Source organism: Pelodiscus sinensis, chromosome 3 (genome assembly GCF_049634645.1).
Source record: "Pelodiscus sinensis isolate JC-2024 chromosome 3, ASM4963464v1, whole genome shotgun sequence".
NCBI classification, from domain to species: Eukaryota; Metazoa; Chordata; order Testudines; family Trionychidae; genus Pelodiscus; species Pelodiscus sinensis.
Genome location: NC_134713.1, coordinates 38831847 through 38851974, shown reverse-complemented (window position 1 = coordinate 38851974; position 20128 = coordinate 38831847). Strand labels below are relative to the sequence as shown.

At 36.5% G+C, this 20128-nt stretch overlaps 1 protein-coding gene across 2 annotated transcripts in view; it reads left to right on the top strand.

Annotated features, from left to right (window-relative positions):
• Positions 1 to 20128, top strand: part of CSMD1 (CUB and Sushi multiple domains 1) — a 1865804-nt gene that overhangs the window by 1596912 nt on the left and 248764 nt on the right. For both annotated transcript variants that reach the window (XM_075923597.1, XM_006137767.4), the window contains exon 37: positions 6434 to 6538. In XM_075923597.1, the coding sequence (XP_075779712.1) occupies positions 6434 to 6538 (105 nt within the window). The remainder of the gene's footprint in view (positions 1 to 6433; positions 6539 to 20128) is intronic.

Genomic DNA, 20128 nt, shown 5'->3' with positions numbered 1-20128 from the left:
GTTATTATCTTTTAGTAAAAACAATGAGGAGTCACAAAACTAAAGGTTCATCTACACTGCATGGCTATTTCGGGATACCGGAACAAGCTGCCTGCTATTTCAAAATTTTTTTCACTATTTTGGCATCCAGATAACCTTCGTTCCACAAGGGTTAAGGCATGTCTTGAAATAGCATGTTATTTAGAAAATTTGGCACTCTGTAGATGCTCCAAATTTCAAAATAGCCTTTTTCAAAATTCAATTGAAATAAGATACTCAATTTGCATAGTGCATCTGATGAAGTGTTTTTTACCCATGAAAGCTTATGCCCAAATAAATCTTTAAAGAGCCTCATGACTCATTGTTTTTATAGATACAGACTGACTAAAATGGCAACCCCATATGATTTTTTTCCTAGGCCATCTGATGGAAATACAATCTGGGATAGCTAAAAAAAAGGCTGACTAAAAAACAGGTATTTTTGAGGGCATACTGTGATGAACTGCACACATTTGCTAGCAGTGACTCTGTGCCATCATGCCTGGTTGAGCTCTTTAAATTTTGTTGTCGTACACCACGGTTATAGTCTAGACTTTTCTTTTAAGCTTCTGATCTGTTTAATGTTAAAACAGATCCATACCTTGAAAAGCTCCCAAAAGGTACAACAGCCAGGATTAGAAACTGCAGGACAGAAGAACATCTTTGCCTTTAGGTTTCAGAGGCATATGTCAAGGATTTTTGGAACCTATTATTAACTCAGTAATCCCAACCTCCTCTTTTTATCATAATCACTAGCAGTATATGCAGAGGAAGCAATATTTTCAGGATACTTTCACATCTGTTTCTTCTGATACTATGTTTTAGCTAAACACTAAATTTGATGAATGACATGATTCTTATCTGAATCACTTCAAAGACCTCTGTCCTTTTAGTTTTCTCCTTGCAAGTAATATTATGTATTTCTTTGTAGAATGTGAGCAAATTTGGATTGTTAGGTGTATTTAACCCAATTGCTAAGGAGGGGATAGATCAAAAAACCTAGATATGTCAGAAAGTTATCTTGCTTTGCGAGTACTGAACCTGTCATCAGTTCAATCCAGTGACTCTTCATCTAATAGGGAACAAAAGCAACACAAGGTAGACTCCTTGACATTTTTCATATCCAACAACACAAGAGATTCCTCAGGACCTCACTCCTATATAATCTGTAGGCAGAATGAGCCAAGTGAAAATGTCTTTTCTTCTTATTAAAGCAGTAACTTCCTCTGATTCTGCTCTATTGTTAGGCAAAAGAATCTAGCACCACTGACAGTTTCTTTCATCATGAGCCGAAATCAAGAGTTTCCCTATGCATTGTCACTAAGGGTGACAATGCATACATTGCACTGTTTTTCCAGAATAATAGCCGTTGTTCGGGAAAAACAATACTAGTGTTTGCACTGCAATTGCATTATTTCAGAAAGTTGAAATAATTGACGGCTTTTTTCGGTTGGCTATGAACCTCATTCCACAAGGAATTAGCCCTTTTCCAAAAAAGCTTTTTTGGAAGAGGGTTTATAGGCACTCCACTGCTGTTATGCCAAAATAGGTCCTCAACAGGGACATTCTAAAGTTCTTCTTCCCCAGTGCCTCCTGGGACTCTAAGTTGAGGTAACATGTCCTCATTAGGGGAGCCTGCCTCGGACTAATTTTGAGGCTTCCCTGTAGTGTGGACCCTCTATTCCAAGAGAAGTTTGCAGTGTAGACTTACCCAAAGCCTCTCATAGAAGGTCATTTGAAAAATCTGACAATGTTTGACCCAAAATGCTGTTGATTGTCCCGGCTTATGTTCGTCTGTTCATAGGTTTCTACAAGTCCTTCCTCCTAGTTTACCCAGATCACTTTAATCAATTTGAAGGTGAGATACTTCAATTCATTGTGAAGCATCTCAGGCGTACTGCTTGTTTTTTATATTTCTCAGAGGATTAGACTGAGCATTTAAGTTTTAAAATATTCAATTGGAGCTCAAGAAGCCTGTAACCAATCAAATCAGTGAATGGGAATAGATTTTGTAGCTGCACAGCTATATAGAAAGTAGTCTCGATATGGTCTTCTATTTCTTTCATCCTGGACCGTCTATTATGTCTGGAAATCAAAACTATCTTAAGCTGTCAGGGTGCACTTGTCATGTCAGCTTTCTCTTCTCTGATGCATGGATTAGCAGTTTTTTCTTAGCTTACAGTGACAAATGTCCTTGTTCTGGAGATGTTGCTTTAAAGGAGGATGACAGTAGCAAAGAAAAAAATGTAAGAAGTTTTGTGAAGATACATCATCCAGCTGATATTTTATGGTCTTCTATGAGTGAGAAAATTGGTACTTTCATAAAGTGTATGTCTACACTACAATGCTATTTTGAAATATCTTATTTCAAAATAGTTATTTTGAAATAGCTTATTTCAAAATAGTTATTTCGAAATAGCTTATTTTGAAATAATGCGTCTAGACACAAAATGCATTTCGAAATAGCATTTTGCTATTTCGAAATAGCACGTCCACACTGAGTGGACTCTGAATCACATTTAAGGCTGATCGGAACCAGTTCCAGCAGGGCACCAGGTCAGGACTTACTGTGTGGGCCCTCCCTAACCCCCTTTCCCGATGTCAAATAAAATACATGTATTTTCATGAACACAAACTCTTTATTTAACAAAATGGGAGTGGGGAGGGGGAATGAAACTCTGGTGAGAGGGGAGGGAGGCTGTTATTCTGAATTAACTTTGATGTGTAGACATACCCTAAGAGAGAACAGGTGAGTCTATACTTCTCACTGCTCCCAGTGGATACTGGCAGCTGATACGCTTGTGGGATAACCAGTTCTTTTAAAACCTAAATTCTCAGGTTAAGTTTGTTGTTAATATTAATTTTAGTACTCTTTTGGGTCACTTCTCACTTAGAGTTGAAATTGCCATTCTACTTTTAGTAAAAATCAGCAAAATGCATGATCTATTTTGAGAATTTAGCAGCATGCTTTATCATGTGCAAACCTAAAGATAACTCAGAAGTTTATTTTGTGGAGGAAAAAATTCACCAATTAATTTAATTGAGAAGGAGAGTTTGTGTTAATTAGAAGAAGTGTTTTCAGAGTACTTGATAGTTACATTATAATTAGAAATGAAATTTGTTAAACATGAAATTTGATAAACTACAGGATTGGATTTTTTTTCTTTTTCATGTGCTTTTTTCCCCCTAACCTTTTAAAGAGATGAGTTGCAAGCAAACAGAATAATCCAGACCAAAGGAAATTTTGAGATTAGATGAAGCAAGCGTTTTGTAAAACAGATAATGTCTTTCCATAAAATCATAGAAGATTAGGGTTGGAAAAGAACTCAGGAGATCATCGAGTCCAACCCTCCGCTTGTAGCAGGATCAACCCCAACTAAATCATTCCAGACAGGGCTTTGTCAAACCTGGCTTTGGAATCTCCATCCTTAGAAGATTTTACCACCTCCTTAGGAATCCATTTCAGGATCTCTCCTTGTGAAACAATTTTTCCTAATATCTAACCTAGACTTCCTCTACTGCAACTTGAGCATATTCCTCCTTATTCTGTCATCTGTATTCTTTCTGATTGACTTTTGCCAGCCTATCCAACCTCATAATTAGTTCTGACAAATATTTGTGATTGCATATTTTTGATAGTAATGCATTATTTCTTTATAGATTGATCAATTCTTCTAAAGTAGAATTATCTCAACCAAAGTGTAAAAATACCCTACTCTTTAATGGAAAATAAATGTGTCTGATTGAAAGGAGTTTGATCACTTAACGACTACAAATAGGCTAATAATATTCTCTGTGTTATTGCGTGAATTCTGCTGTTTTAGTGAATTTTTTTTGCAACATTTAATTAGCTCAATGGTTTAATATGTTTTCTGAATAAATTATTTAATTCTTTTTCTGATCCTCAGTAGCTTGATTTGTAAGGGACTACATCATGCTTTTATACCAAATATGCACAACTAATAATAATGAGACAGGGTAGTCTGGTGAAAAGTGTATACAGAAGAGACAATAAACCTTATTCAGATTGTATGCTTTACACAGACCTGTGGCATTTCTCCTCTTCTTTGCATTGAAACGATCTTGAATTTTTGTCCAAGAGGGATTTGGAGTTTGGCATAATCTCAGTGAAAGCTCAGAATCCATGTGTAATCCTGTGGCACGTTAGGGTATGTTTACACTACAGAGGAATATCAATGCTGCTGCTGTCAATCTTCGAGGGTTCAAATTAGCGGTCTAGTTAAGACAGCTAATTTGAAGTCAGAAGGGCACTCCAGTCAGTGCCAGTAACCCTGCTTTCACAAGGAGCAAGGGAAATCAAAGGAAGGGTGTTCTTCCTTTGACTTCCTGAAGTGTAGACAAGGCCAAAAGCCAAGTTAAGCTACTTTGACTTCAGCTATGCAATTAACGTAGCTGAAGTTGTGTATCTTACTTTGACTTTATCCCCTAGTGTAGACATACCCTTAAAGAATAACAAATTTATTTGGGCATAGCTTTCATGGGCAAAACCCACTTGGTCTGTTAATCTTTTAGACTCCACATTGTTTTTGTGCATATAGACTAAGCCAGCTACTTCTATGATACAATGAAAGCTCAGTTACTTGCTCTATCTAATTTTATAATTATATGAACTGCTAAGCTCTCCATCATCAAATTCACCACTATTTTACATAATAGGAAGTGATGGTACTACATTTCTGGTTAAATTTAAATATTCTAAGAAACTAGATTTACATTATTTACATATGAACATGCCATATAGAGAAATAAAAGTATATATATAGCAGATGTATTCAAAGCCTCATATGTAGCTCTTCTCATTAACATGCTCCCAATGTTTTTGTGGGAGGAGGGGTCACACACATCTTCTGGTGAGGCTATGAAGCCAGATATACCCTAAGGGACAATGTCAAACTAAGGTATGCATCTCTAGCTACATAAATAGCGTATCTGGAGTCAAAGTACCTTAGTTCGACTTACCATGGCATTTCCACTGTGGGGGGGTCAATGAGAGAAACTCTCCCATTGACTCCACTTACTCTTCTCACTCTGGAGTCAATGGGACCAGTATCAGTGGTCAATTTAGCGGGTCTTACTAGACCCGCTAAATTGATCAAGACATTGATCCCTTCAACAGCAAGTGTAGACAAGGCCTAAGTACTATAGGGATATTCACCTACTTCCTCAAACACAATAGAATGGACATCTGCAGCCCTGCTGATTAAGTGTTTGGTAGAAGTTGCCTCAGTAACCGTCAAGATCTTCTTCAATCTTACATGAGTAATTGAATAGTCAGTTCCGCTCTAGGAGTGCTCACTGATTTCTTCATCCCATTGTACAGATTATTTTACATTGGGATTGCCATCCCTCTGGGATTGGCCTGGAGTCTCCTGGAGTTGATATCCATCTCCCAGTGACTATTGAAAGCAATCCTGGTTTTTAATGGGACATTTCAAGAAAATAATGTTATATTGTGAAAAAAAAATCTTCTGCAATAGCTTCAGTCAGAGTTGGCAACCCTGTCTCACATGGAAGAGATTGAGAGAGGGATAATTCTGTTACCTGTGAATTTTAATTCCAGAACCCTCCATGTCAGACAGCCTGGTTTGTCGTTAGAGAACTATGTTATGTCCAGAGCATCTTTCTGGCTATTGTCGATGTGTTTAAAGGGAAGAGAAAATCCCTAAATGGTATGTCCAGGCTGTGCTGCAAATGTTTTGAGTTGCATAGCATTTTAAGAAAATTAGATAGGAAACTATCCTTCTGGAAAGTTCTTTCTGAACAAAGGTTTGTCCTCCTCCCCTTAACATGGAGACAGTGAATACCACACTGTAGAGTCTGTGTGATATGTAGAATCATAGAATGAAAATTGAAGTTTAAGCAAAAATATCTCTTTTTTGTCTTATATAGAGAGAATAATCATTTTGTACAGTCACCACTGATGGCCACAAGCCATTGTGATAATCACCCCTTGGAGACTGAAGTGTGCTGCAGCATTATTGTGTGAAGTGGGAGTTAAAGAGAATACAAACAGAAAATTAGTGTCTCAGAATAATGGGATGGGTGAGACTGTCCCCGCAGCTTTAATTTAGAACTCTTAGTTCTTATATACAAACCAAAAAAATGTACAGAGAATCATTCCAGAGCCAAATTCTTTACTTGTGTGGAAAATGCTTTTGAAGTCAGTGGACTTACTCATGTGAGTAAATATAGTGGGATTTAGCACTGGCTACATTTGCATAACTGCCTACTGTGTGATCATGTCATCAGACTCTACTTACAGCTTTGTAAAAATCCAGTGTACAGTATGACAGAATGTTTGAGAACTCTGTATACATAGTGAGGAGAAAATAGGCTGATGTTTATGAAAACATTGTTTCATTTAAACTAATTCCTACTATCTCATTTGTTGCAGGTACTACTGTGCCAGCATTGTTGAACAGCACCTCAAATCAACTTTACCTGCACTTTCACTCTGATATTAGTGTGGCAGCAGCTGGTTTTCACCTGGAGTACAAAAGTAAGATTGTCTCTTGTTTGAATCATTCTTTTGAAAAAAAAATCTAATTACTACACTTGATCTACACACAGGATACCTATGGAATTGTATCTTGAAAAAAAATAGTTTTAAACCAATACAAATCCAGCCTTCAAAAAACAATTTTTATGAAGTGGAGATATATAAAAAAATTTACAAGGAAATTTTTAGCAACAATTTTTGAAGTATGCTATCTCTAATTATAGTCATATGGGTTTCAGATAAATAGTTCTGCAAACTCTGATTAATTTTTTTTTAGAGAATCCTACTTATATTTAACAAGACTATGGAAAAGCAGACTGATAATCCTAAATGTTTTCCCCCATTTATATGTTGAACCTCTCTACTCTGGCATTCCCGCAACATCCATGGTCCAGCATGATTTTAGTTAGCTGAATATCCATTTATCGTTGGTGTGGACAAGTTTCTCTCAGACCCTTGGGCTATGTCTACACTGCACAGTTATTTCAGGATAAGCTATTCCAGAATATTTATTATGAAATAACTTATTTTGAAATAGCACATATACACTGCAGGGAAGCCTCAAAATTAGTCTGAGGAAGGCTTCCCTAATGTAAACATTCTATCTTGATTTAGGTCCCCAGGAGGAATAACTTAGAATATCCCCAGAGAGGGGCTATTTTGAAATAGCAGAAGTAGCTAATTTGGAATAGGTGTTATTTTTCGTAGACTGAGGTTTACAGAAGTTGGAATATGTTATCTGTTATTTTGAAATGATTATGAAATAACCAAATTGCTGGGCAGACCCTTGCATAGTTATTCCAAAATAACTTTGCTGTGTAGACACACTCATAGGCTGTGTCTACACTGGCATGAATTTCCAGAACTGCTTAAAACAGAATACTATTCCGTTTTCAGTTTTTCCGGAAAAGGAGCGTCTACATTGGCAGGCTGCTTTTCCGGAAAAGCCCTTTTTCCGGCAAAGCGTCTGTGGCCAATGTAGACACGCTTTTCCGGAAAAGCGCCCCGATCGCCATTTTCACGATCGGGGCTTTTTTCCGGAAAAGACTACTGGACTGTCTACACTGGCCCTTTTCCGGAACAGTGTTCTGGAATAAGGACTTATGCCCGAGCGGGAGCAGAATAGTTTTTCCAGAATAGCGGCTGATTTTGTACAGTAGAGCGTCGTTGCTTTTTCGGAAATTCAAGGGCCAGTGTAGACAGCTCGCAGCTTATTCCGGAAAAGCGGCTGATTTTCCGGAATAAGTGGCCCAGTGTAGACACAGCCAAAAAGTTTGTTTACAGCCACTAGTTCTGGCTTTCAGTGTTCTGTGCTGTTATTTAACTCGGTTACCCCTAAATATCTTCTGAGAGCCGAGTAAGCAGTGGAAGTGTTGGTAATGCATCTAGACAATATTGAACTCCTATGGTTTGGCAGATTCTCTGGTTTGGCACTGTTCAGGCCTCAGTGGTGCCAGAATAGAGAGGTTCAAACTGTATTTTTCTTCCCAGCCACCATCATGAAAATTCTGCTAATTCACTGACTTTAAATAACGACAATTGTGATAAATATTGTAGAGCGCCATGGCTGCAAATTCTTTTACAGTTATGTAAGAGCCATTATTTCTATGGGCAGTAGAAACTAGAATGGAGATTTCCAAAAATGGCACACCTACCATTTGAAATAGATATGTCCCATCTTACATCTCTGTAGACATTTTAGTTATATACTTTTTAAACATGTTTATTATTTTATAAAATTCTGATGGACAACATTGAACACATTTTGTTAGGTTAGTATATTTATGACTTTTTGCATCTTTTTCCTCTAAAACTTTTAAAATAATTTCTATATATGTACTTATTTATTATTTGTTTTAATTGGAGTTAAGCATTAAAAAATGAATATGGTGCTGAAGTCTGATAAATGGGTTAGCAAAAATCAAATTTGCAAATAATCTTTTAGTGTACGGTTATGCTGATATTCCATTGTCTTGCAAAAGAAAAGCAAGAATTTTCCACGTGATTCACTCTTATAGTACATGCATTCATGCACTAAAATCCTTAATGTTGGTATTCATCATCTTTAATAAGCAGTTGCAAAGAAGCAAATACAGGGATAAGTTTTAATGAGTAATCTTTAGGAATGATATATACAATTAACTAGAGCATAACATATGCACAGAATTTTAAGGGCCGGATTTCCAGCTGATAATAAATATTCTGAACCAGACATAGCCATAGGGCAGCTTCGCATTCTGGTTCAATTTCCCCACTTACTATTTATATGCAAGTTTGTTGCAATTTATTTGAAAATGACTATTCTAATGAAGGTGAAAAATGAGATGATGGATGCCATTTATAGTAGGATGTGTTTTGAAAATCTGCCACTTTGAGACATTTTGCAAACATCTGTAGATGTTAAGATGTAAGGTGTTTTATGTCAGAAGTCAATATAATTGCTAATATACATAGATGAACTATAGCTGATGAATGCTCTTATTTATAATGCTTAAGGTTCTTCTGAGTCTTCTGGCTTTTAACACCATTGACAGAGACAAAATGAAGTTATTATTAAAATATTTTTACTTTTATTTTCTTTACACATGTAGAGATTTTTCATTCAATGTTATTGGGCTTTGAATCATTATAAAAAAGTAAAATGATAAAGGGCTTACATTACACAGTGGTCTAGATGGCAAGGTAACAAGGTTTTGTTTATTAGTTATTGGAAAAATACAAAAAAACAATAATCACTATTAATGATTTTTTCTATATTTATATAACCCAAAGATGGTGTTAAAATATAATGTCATTTTATTTGTTGTTTTTTCCAGATGGAACTGCATTAAACAAACTAATTTTCAGTTATTGTCTAGCAGAGAAACAGTTTTATTTTTTCTGATTGTGTTAGAACACAGCTATTGTCCTATTACTGATTTTTCTGGTGAAAATTGTGGAACAGAATTTCTTCCATTATGTGTCAGTTGATTAGTCTGTACCCTTTTCCCCCTGCTCTCCGAAGGAATAAATTAACTACCTTAGCCGTCATTTTACAGATGGGTATTAAGACACACAGAAGTTGAGCTCTAGGGAGTTATTTAAAATAACCCCCATTATTTTGAAACAATGAGCAGAGCATCCACACTATCAAACCCATTAGTTTGAAATAACAGGCTGATTATTTTTAAATAATAACTCCTCCTGCTTTCAACGAGGAATAACATTTATTTCAAAATAATTATTTCAAAATAGCATTAGTGTTGTGCTGCTATTATGAAATAACTATTGCAGGGTTTTTGCACAAGAAGTTATTTGCGGAAGAAATCTTCTGCAAAAACTTCTTGAGCAAAAGATCATCCACACCTCAAAAGCTCATCGCAAAAGAGATGTGCTTTTGTCCAAGAGAGCATCCATACTGCATGGATGCTCTTACACAAGAAAGTTCTGATTGTCATTAACAGAATGGTCATAGAGAACCTCTTCTTTTTCTGATAGGCTCTTTTTGCACAAGAAACCCCTGGGCTGTGTCTACACTGGCACACTTTTCCGGAAAAGGGATGCTAATGAGATACTTCAGAATTGCAAATGCTGCGGGGGATTTAAATATCCCCCGTGGCATTTGCATGAATATGGCTGCCGCTTTTTTCCGGCTCAGGGTTTTGCCGGAGAAAAGCGCCAGTCTAGACGGGATCTTGTGGAAAATAAGCCCTTTTCTGGAAGATCCCTTATTCCTACTTTCAAGGGATTTCATTGTCTCATTAGCATCCCTTTTCCGGAAAAGGGTGCCAGTGTAGACACAGCCCTGTTGAATGTCTATACACAACTTTTTGTTCAAGAACTCTCATGCAAAAAGGAGTTATTCCTCGTAGAAAGAGGTACACCTACACCGCAAAAAGCCCTCTGTTCTGCCATTTTACTGTAAATTTTCTTGAGCAAAAACGCACTTGAGGAGTGGCTGCTCTGCTGTTTTTTGTGCAAAAACCCTGTAGTGTAGACTTAGCCCCAGAGTAATTACTCCTCAGTGCTTCCTGTGGCTATAAGTAGTGGTAGCACATCCATATTAAGCAAGCCTGCCTCAGACTAATTTTGATGCTTCCCTATAGTGTGGGTTCTCTTTATGACACTTTGCTTTTGACAGCATGCTTGGGTTAATATTTCTTCCTGTCTTGGATTAAACTTGTTTTCTTAACGTTAGCATATTGATTTTTTTTGTCTTCCTGGATGTATGGTGTGACTATGACATACAATTCCTTTTCAAACCTTTCCACTTACCTCCTTTCTGTATCTCTTCAAATGTAAATTTTTTGTAATCACCTAACATAAATTTTCTATTTTATAACCTTTTACACTTTTCTGCCACTGCCACAGTAGAATGATCCAAAAATGTTTTGGGAATAGATACAATTCTCTGTTAAATTCTGTAGGATTTAGAATATTGGTCACTACTATGCCCCTGTACCAACAGCATATATTATCTGCATAGCTTTAAGCACATGAGTAATTCCTGTGACATTAATGGGATTACTCATGTGCTTAATTGCTTTGCTGGATCCAGGCCAAAAATCTTTAGGTTTTTCTATAATGGTCTCCCTACTATGTCACTATTAATTATCTTAAACATAGATTACAAGCCTTTTTCAGTCATCAACTGTATCTTTCTTCTGTGAAGTGTCTAGCAAACTTTTAAGTATTATAAATGTTGTTATTACGTTAGTAACTTTTTCTAGAGAAATTATACTGCCACGTAACTTTGATTAACTTGTGAGAGGTCTATATCTGCTACTGCGAATGTGTTGTTATGATATTTGTGTGTGTGTGTGTGTATATATATGCTTAGTATAAATCATGTTTGCATATGGTGTGCTAGTCTACTAAAGATAATGTTTTCTAGTTATTTCCATAGATCTGAATCATTGAAGCGTTTTCTAATATTAAGGAGATCATCTATGAAGCATTTTATTTGTTTGTGTTTAAATATGAAGTGTTAGTTAGGGTAACAGTGATAGAAAGCTTCAGAAAGGATTTTTTTTTTTTTATCTCTGAATGTGGCAATGTTAGTAGTGATTTCTTTGCTTCTGTCATTCACTATGTTTTTTTTATAATCTCTCCTGGAACTGGAAGTCTCATTGTATTATGGATAGCTATCACAAGAGATAGACCATCTCTCAAGTAAAACTAATTCTCAGCTTAGTGTAAATAAGTCATTTCCTTGAATTCAGTGGAGATACTCTAGCTAAATGAGAGAAGAGTCAAAGTAAGTGAGTTTTACTAAGTGATATAGGCTATGAAGATCACCTTTGCTGCTTACTTAGGAAACACGAAGATCTGTATCTTAATGACTGATGTCTTTTTGGATCATGTTCCTCCAAAATGTAATACACACAGGCTGTATACTTTTAAGTATAATGTAGCCTCAAAACTTATAAAGTGCAGATTTATTTCCAAAACTGTGAAAATGGCATTGTATGTTTAATTCTTTCTCAGGCCTGGTCTACACTAGAGTAGTAGGTTGACTCAAGATATGCAACTCTAGCTATGTTAATTATGTTGTTGGAGTTGACATTTCTTAAATTGCCATCCACAAATTGGTAGGTCAATGAGGGCAAATGCTCCTGTTGGCTTTCCTTCTTGTGAGGAGCAGGAGTACCGGCACTGATGAGGGCACCCTTTGAGTTTGATTTAGTGACAGCGTTGATCTTCTGTGCAGTGTAGACATGGCCACTGTGACTCTGGATGAAAAACAGTTTTGGGGGTGGCGGGGGTGGTGGGAAATGTTATGTTTTTCCTTGTCCCTTAACTGCCATTACTACAAAACTCTGTCATCTGAAATTCAACCTGTGTTCTGTCTGGCTCATACATGATCACCAATAACTGACACTACTGAGGGGTTGTAGTAGTAATGAATAGCTGAAATCCTAGCTCCATTGAAATCACAATGATATAACTCCCTTTTATAACTGCCATTTTTACATAGAACAATTCTTTTTCTAACCTTAAGCATTCTTTATTATAGAATTTATTATACAGCTGTACAAAAGGCCAAATTATGCAACAGAAAGAACAAAATAAATAAACATTTTATATAGGCTATCTTCCTGGCTTAATACAGGGAACACTTCTGTCCTTACTTGAAGGAGCCACCTAAGAAGGAAGAAGAGCCAACCACACTTTGCTGGTGCTATCAACAGTAACAGAGTGCACATACAGATTCACTGAAGTCAACAAAGGACCATCTGTTGACAAGCTGGTCCTTTAGTCTCAAAATGTTATAAAAGTGTATTTTATAATTCTCAAACACAGTACTTCAGTAGTGTAGATAGGGATTATGGAAGACATTTAGCATTGTTTAACTAAGGATATGCAGACTTTACAAGGCAGGAGGTTCATGTGGCATAAATACTCAAAAAGATATTCATATATATTTAGCTTAACCTATTTGGCACTGAAAATTTTGTGTAAATATGTATTCTTTGATTTCCGATCAGTTAAATTTCCTTTGTTTATTTTATTTTTTCCATCTGATCATTTTATATTTTCTCTCAACTAGTTGTCAGTGATGGAAAACTGAGAAAGAGTTAATTGCAACTCTTTTGTTTAGTTTCAGAGGGGTAGCCGTGTTAGTCTGAATCTGCAAAAGCGACGAGGAGTCCTATGGCACCTTATAGACTAACTGAAGTGTAGGAGCATAAGCTTTCGTGGGCAAAGACCCACTTCGTCAGATGCATGTAGTGGAAATTTCCAGAGGCAGGTATAAATATGCAGGCCAGGATCAGGTTGGAGATGACGAGGTGGATCCAATCAAGGTGGATGAGGCCCACTTCTAGCAGCTGATCTGGAGGTGTGAATTCCAAGAGAGCAGAAGCTTTTGTTTAGTTTGTAACTGTTCTGATTCTAGTATTTGATTTTCCCCCCATTAATTTAAATGTAGTTTCACAGAGCTTCATGTATTTTTTTTATTTTGCAAGCAGTAACTGCCTCTCAAAACTACCAATAAAATCAGTGCATTTACTCTGATTCATTACTGAACTTTAAAGACATCCACAGGGTGTTGTTTTTATTTTTCAGACAATAAACTATGACATTCAACCGCATGACTGAGTAAGTCCTTTATGGCCTAGAACCTTAAGTGTCTCTTCTCCTGATGTACATATATAACTCCCATTAACATTACTGGGAATTACATGTATGCATCAAGAGGAAAATGTATTCTTTAGTTTACATTTTTGTAATAAGTTTACATTTTTGGGGCGAGGAAAAGCCATAAGTTTACATTTTTAGGGAGAGGAAAAAATCAATCTCTGTAGTTATAAAACTTTCTTGCATTCGCAAAGTTCAGAACATTTGAAACATCTTTTCATAATGTTTACCTTTATTACATACTTTGATATATTTTATTTATATACTTACCTGTTTTTAAATAAATTTCTTTTCCTAATCCCTTACATTGTTCACTACCCACCTGTTATATCTTACCTCATTTAGTTTCTCGGGGATTTGTAAAGTGCATGGCACAATGAGGCCATTCGGATCTCGGTGCTACTAAAATTAAAATAAATAGTAATTATACTTAGCGTAAGTGCCTTATAAAATAACACTGAAATTGTAATATGTACATCACACAGCATGTCTTAAAAAATTCTGTTTATGGATATATGCCATAACTAAGGCCATGATTTCAGCACAGAGGTTATGATGATTATGCTAATTGTGAATCTGACTAAAGTCCCTGATAAGTCAAATCTATACACATCCTCTCCTTTATTCTGCTCCTGCCCCATAATGCTAAGCAGAGAACTCTGCTCCAGGAATTGTGAACCTGGCACATGTTAATTGCAGTGACACTCAAGTGTGACACATCCACTTCCCCTGTAGCTGGTTATAAAAGGACAGATGGGCCAAAATTGAGTAACACACTGAGTGTACGCACATCAGGCCACAATGTCTGGGGCAGGCACTGCCATTGTGGGATGAGTGTGGCATGGGTTCAATTTCCAACCCTCCCCAACCCCCCTGCCCACAAGAATCTGTGCTCTTAAATTTACACATTTCTGTGACAAAATGGTAGCCTTAGTCATAGTTCCCTCACCAAATGTTTTAAAATTCAACTGGATTTATACATGTATTCATTGACCAAATGAAATAGTTCCCCAACAAATCAATATATAATCCACAGCAAAATAAAGAGGTCTTGCCACAGTAGTTTGTTCTGTAGGGTCAAGATGATAATTTATATTTCCTTCAAAGACTAGATTAAACTATATTTAATTCCATAGAGAGTTGCTTAAGTTGATATATAAATAGACAGTGCCACTGAATAATTTTATTCTGGTCACAAGATAACTGCAAATATTTTAGAAATCCACTGTGTGGCATTGTTTCTTGTTATTTCACAAGTACTGTAGGTATTAACTTGTCTTCAGAAAGCTAGTGTGAGGAATAAGGCAGTAATATATAATATAAGTAAAAAGGACAGCTATTAGACATTTAAACTGTTATTGTATACGCATACTTGTTTTCCTCACATTCTGGTAAAATAAATAGCATAATTATTTCTCACAACAACCAGAAATCTCAATCAACATACTTGTGTTATATTACTAACATGTATTAGACCTATGAGAGAATAAAAATGATTGCCATTTGGATGGATTATCCTGAGTCATAATAACAAACATAACATGTACACAAAATATCATTTTGTTCTTTATTTTAATTATATTTGAGAGCATTATAATTCATTTTTTTCAATTTAGAATTTCACTTGCTCAGATATCACTTAAAAATACAATAATATACATTTTTTTCTTAAATACATAGATATGCAATAGAATCAATTCCTGACATCTTTAATCTATTTTTATTTTATTTTTTCCCGCTTTTACTCATTTTGAGGTAATCATTGATGTTAGTGGGAGTTTTGAGTTAATAAGTCATAAATAAATACAGAGAAAAGTCATAAATATTTGGGTCATATATGTCTGTAAACAAAGTATAAGTAATAGTTCCAAAATATAAGTATCATATTTTAATATAATCTCATAAAATATACGCTTTGCACAGCAGCAACTTTAAGGACATATTTTATCCCACTTACCTGAAATGTTGGAGACTGCAATGAAGGCACGTTATTCATGATTTTCTGAACCTATCTGTTATAGATAAGACAAGATCATTTGGCATGTCTGATGACTGAGAATTTAAGCTGAATTTTAATGATCTTAGGCTGTTCTGAACCTTGTGTACACTAGGTTTTCAAGTGTCAAAAGTTATCCATAACTGAAATAACTTCATTGGAAAGAGCGTAGAAATAGGTAAAAATCTTTAGTGCTTCTTATTTCAAAAAGATGTAAAATAAACACTGAAAAACTTTTCCCCATTTGTTCCTTTAATGAAAACTTCTTTACAAGTCTTTGTCAAAGCCATTTCTCCATTCACTGTATACCTTTCCTAGGCACCAGACATTTACCCTACACTTAAATAATGGGTTGCCACATATGAACTACTGCCCATCATATTATACATAAACTGAGACCTTCATGAAACATACTGTGGGGAAGGTGAAAAAACCCTCAATTGCACCCAAGCCAATATGGTGTTAAGGGAATAACTCCTTCCCTAATAAGGGGAGTAAGAAGTGCAGGCTAGCATAATTCTCAAGCCTGGTTATGTTGACCAAACCTGGTATTTTACCATCAAACAAGAAGGGAGGGTAGCCCCTACTTCAGTCATAGTCCATGTTAAAAGGATGGCTTGAAGCACTGAGCTGCCCCTTTTCAGTCCTGCATCTCTGGGGAATTATCACATTGCCCATTTTTGTAACAGTCTTAGGCTGTGTCCAGACTCGGGGTTTTTTTTTGGGAAAAGTAGCCTTTTCCCGAAAAAACTTCCCCTGCGTCCAGACTCAAGCCGCGTTCTTTCGAAATAATTTCGAAAGAACGCGGCTTTTCTTTCGATGGCGGTAAACCTCGTTTCACGAGGAAGAACGCCTTCTTTCGAAAGTTCCTCTTTCGAAAGAAGGCGTTCTTCAATGTAAATAGGGCTTCCTCGAAAGAGAGCATCCAGACTCGCTGGGTACTCTCTTTCGAAAAAGCGGATTGCTCTTTCGAAAGATCTGCCTGCAGTCTAGACGCGATCTTTCGAAAGAGGCTCTTTCGAAAGAGCCTCTTTCGAAAGAAGCCTGCAGTCTAGACATAGCCTTAGCGCTCTCCCTCTACCAGCTATAAAGCACTATTCCTTCCATTTCGCCAGCCAGCCAACCAAATACCCCACCCCAACCCTCTTAAAACTTGCATGGTGGCATATTGGTCAAACTGTCAGGGAAAACTTGTTTTTTTGGTTGGCAGCTTTTTGTAGTGGACATTAATAGTGATTCATATAGTTGAATGTATTTTTTTCCTGCCATTCATGTCCCTGATGTGTGAACACTGAGATAATTGTAAGTATATAAGTAATTATAGATTTATGGCATGTTTGTCTCATGCTGCATCTGGGGCCAATACAGTATTTATCAAGAAGTAAGTGGGAGAAGATCATTGAGAGTGTTATCAGTGCTGACATTGACACATTCTCTAATACACTGCAAAGAAGTAGCTGAACTGCGAAGAGCAAGCACAAAGCAAATCCCAGTCTTTTTGATTGCTTGGACTTGACATTTAACATATTTTTGCTTTCCCACTGACTCCACAGAGGCCAGTTTAATGTATTTCAGAGCCTTTGGATCTTTTGGACTTGAGTAATTTTGTTCTCAGTTATTTGGACTTAAATGTTCTGTATTTTCACTTATCCTCACAAATATTCATATATTTTTCTCAGTCAGTGAACATATCTGTTATATGATTAACATCAAACACACAGAAACACATGCACACAACTGATTTACAGAGAAACATATTTGAAAAGTGTTCAACTGATCTCAAATTATATATTTCAACATAAGTATTATTTATTAAAATGTTTGTTTTCTTATTATTTTTAAATTAGTATCTAGTGTAAATTGCTGTAGAGTCAGAGGGTATGTCTACTCTGCACACTTATTTCAAAATAAGCCATTCTGAATGGTTAATCAAAAATAGCTTATTTCAAAATAGCACATCCACACTGCAGGGAAGCCTTAAAATTAGTCTGAGGCAGACCTAACTTTGAGGTACTATCTCAATATATAGTCAAAGGAGGCACTGAGGAGGAATAACTTAGAATGGCTCTGGTGAAGGACTATTTTGAAATAGCAGCAGTGGGGTGTCTACACACCCTTATTTCAAAATAGTTATTTTGGAATAGGTGTTATTCCTCGTAGAAGGAGGTTTACAGATTTTGGAATAAGCCATCTGTTATTTCAAAATAACATAATGGCTGTGTAGATGTTTGCACTGCTATTTCAAAATAACATACCCTAAGTCACATGATTTTTTGAAGATATGATTATAGTTAATTAGAATATTATTATTTGTAACTTGTAAGTAAATAATAAGGTAATTTTTCTCATTCTATACTCCTGAAGAAATACATTGCATAGGATCTTTCTTTCTTTCTTTCTTTCTTTCTTTCTTTCTTTCTTTCTTTCTTTCTTTCTTTCTTTCTTTCTTTCTTTCTTTCTTTCTTTCTTTCTTTCTTTCTTTCTTTCTTTCTTTCTTTCTTTCTTTCTTTCTTTCTTTCTTTCTTAACTACAGATTTACTATACTAAGGGTGCATTTACACTGCACTATTATTTTGAGATAACTAGCATTATTTCAAAACAACAATGTAAGTGTCTACACAGCCATTCCATTATTTCAAAATAATGGATGGCTCATTCAGAAATCTGTAAATTTCATTCTTTGAGGAATAACGTCTATTCCAAAATAGTTATTTCGAAATAAGGCATGTGTATACATTTTACTGCTGCTATTTTGAAATAGTCCTGGTCTTCAAAACATCCTCTGGTGAGGAGTACCACAAGTTGAGTCTGCATTGGGTGAAGAAAAAACTTCCTTTTCTTCATTTTAAACAAGCTACCTATTAATTTCTTACGTTATAGGAACAAGTAAATAACTTTTGATTATTCACTTTCTTCATACCTGTGGAAACTTGGACAGGTGACTAGGAAAGAGTATAAATATATTGCTTGGGAATGTAGGAGAGCAATCAAGAAGGCGAAAGCACACTTGGAATTGCAGCTTGCAAAGGATGTGAAGGATAACAAGAAAGGTTTCTACAGGCATGTTAGCAATGAGAGGATAATCAGGGATGGTGTGGGGCCTTTACTGGATGAGGGAGGGAGATGATGTGGGAAAAACAGATGCACTCAATGCTTTTTTTGCTTCTGTCTTCACAGACAAGGTCAGCTCCCAGACTACTACACTTGACAACATAGTATGGGAAGGAGGTGGGCAGCTCTCAGTGGAGAAAGAACAGGTTAAGAACTATTTTAGAAAAGCTAGACATACACAAATCCATGGGTCCAGATTTAATGTATCCGAGGGTACTAAAAGATGTCATTGCAGAGCCTTTGGCCATTATCTTTGAAAATTTGTGGAGTTCGAGAGAGGTCCTGGATGAATGGAAAAAGGCACATGTAGTGCCCATTTTTAAAAAGGGGAAGAAGGACAATCCAGGAAACTATAGACTGATCACCCTCACCTCAGTCCCCAGAAAAATCATGGAAGGGATCCTCAAGAAATCAATTTTGAGGCATTTGGAAGAGGGGAAAGTGATCAAGAATAGTCAACATAGATTCACCCATGGCAAATAATGCTTGACCAAACTGATAAGCTCTGTGGATATTGGGAAGTCAGTAGATGTGATATAACTTAACTTTAGCAAAACTTTTGATACAGTCTCCCACAGGCCGGATTGTCGGGCCCAACAGGTAGTGATGAAAGTCTGGTTGGCACTTGGTTTCAAGCGTAGTGTCCCAAAGATCAGTTCTAAGGCTGGTTTTGTTCATCTTCTTTATTAATGACCTGGATGAGGGTAATGGATTGCATCCTCAGAAAGTTTGTGGATGACACTAAGCTAAGGGAAGAAGTAGATATATTGGTCAAAAGAAATCTAATGAACTTCAACAAGGAGAAATACAGAGTCCTGCACTCAGGACGGAAGAATCCCAAACATTGCTATAGGCTGAGGACAGAGTGGCTAAGCAACAGTTCAGAAGAAATGGATCTGGGGATTACAGTGGATGAGAAGCTAGATATGAGTCAACAGTGTGCCCTTGTAACCAAGAAGGCTAATGACATGTTAGGGTGCATTTGGAGGTGCATTGTCAGCAGATCTAGAGAAGTTATTATTTCCCTTTATTCAGCACAGGTGAGTCCACATCTGGAGTATTCCATCCAGTTCTAAGCTCTCTCTCCCCTTCTCCCCCTCCCCACTATAGAAAGGTTGTGGACACACTGGACAGGGTCCAGGAGGGCAACCAAAATGATTAGAGGGCTGGAGCAAGTGTCCTATGAGGAGAGGCTGAGGGAACTGGGATTATTTAGTCTCAGAAGAGGACAGCGAAGGGAGATTTAATAAGAGCTTTCAACTTCCTGAAGGGAGCTCTGAAAGCGGATGGAGATAAGCTGTTCTCAGTGGTGACGGATGGCAGAACAAGTAGCAATGGTCTTAAGTTGCAGTGAAGGAGGTCTA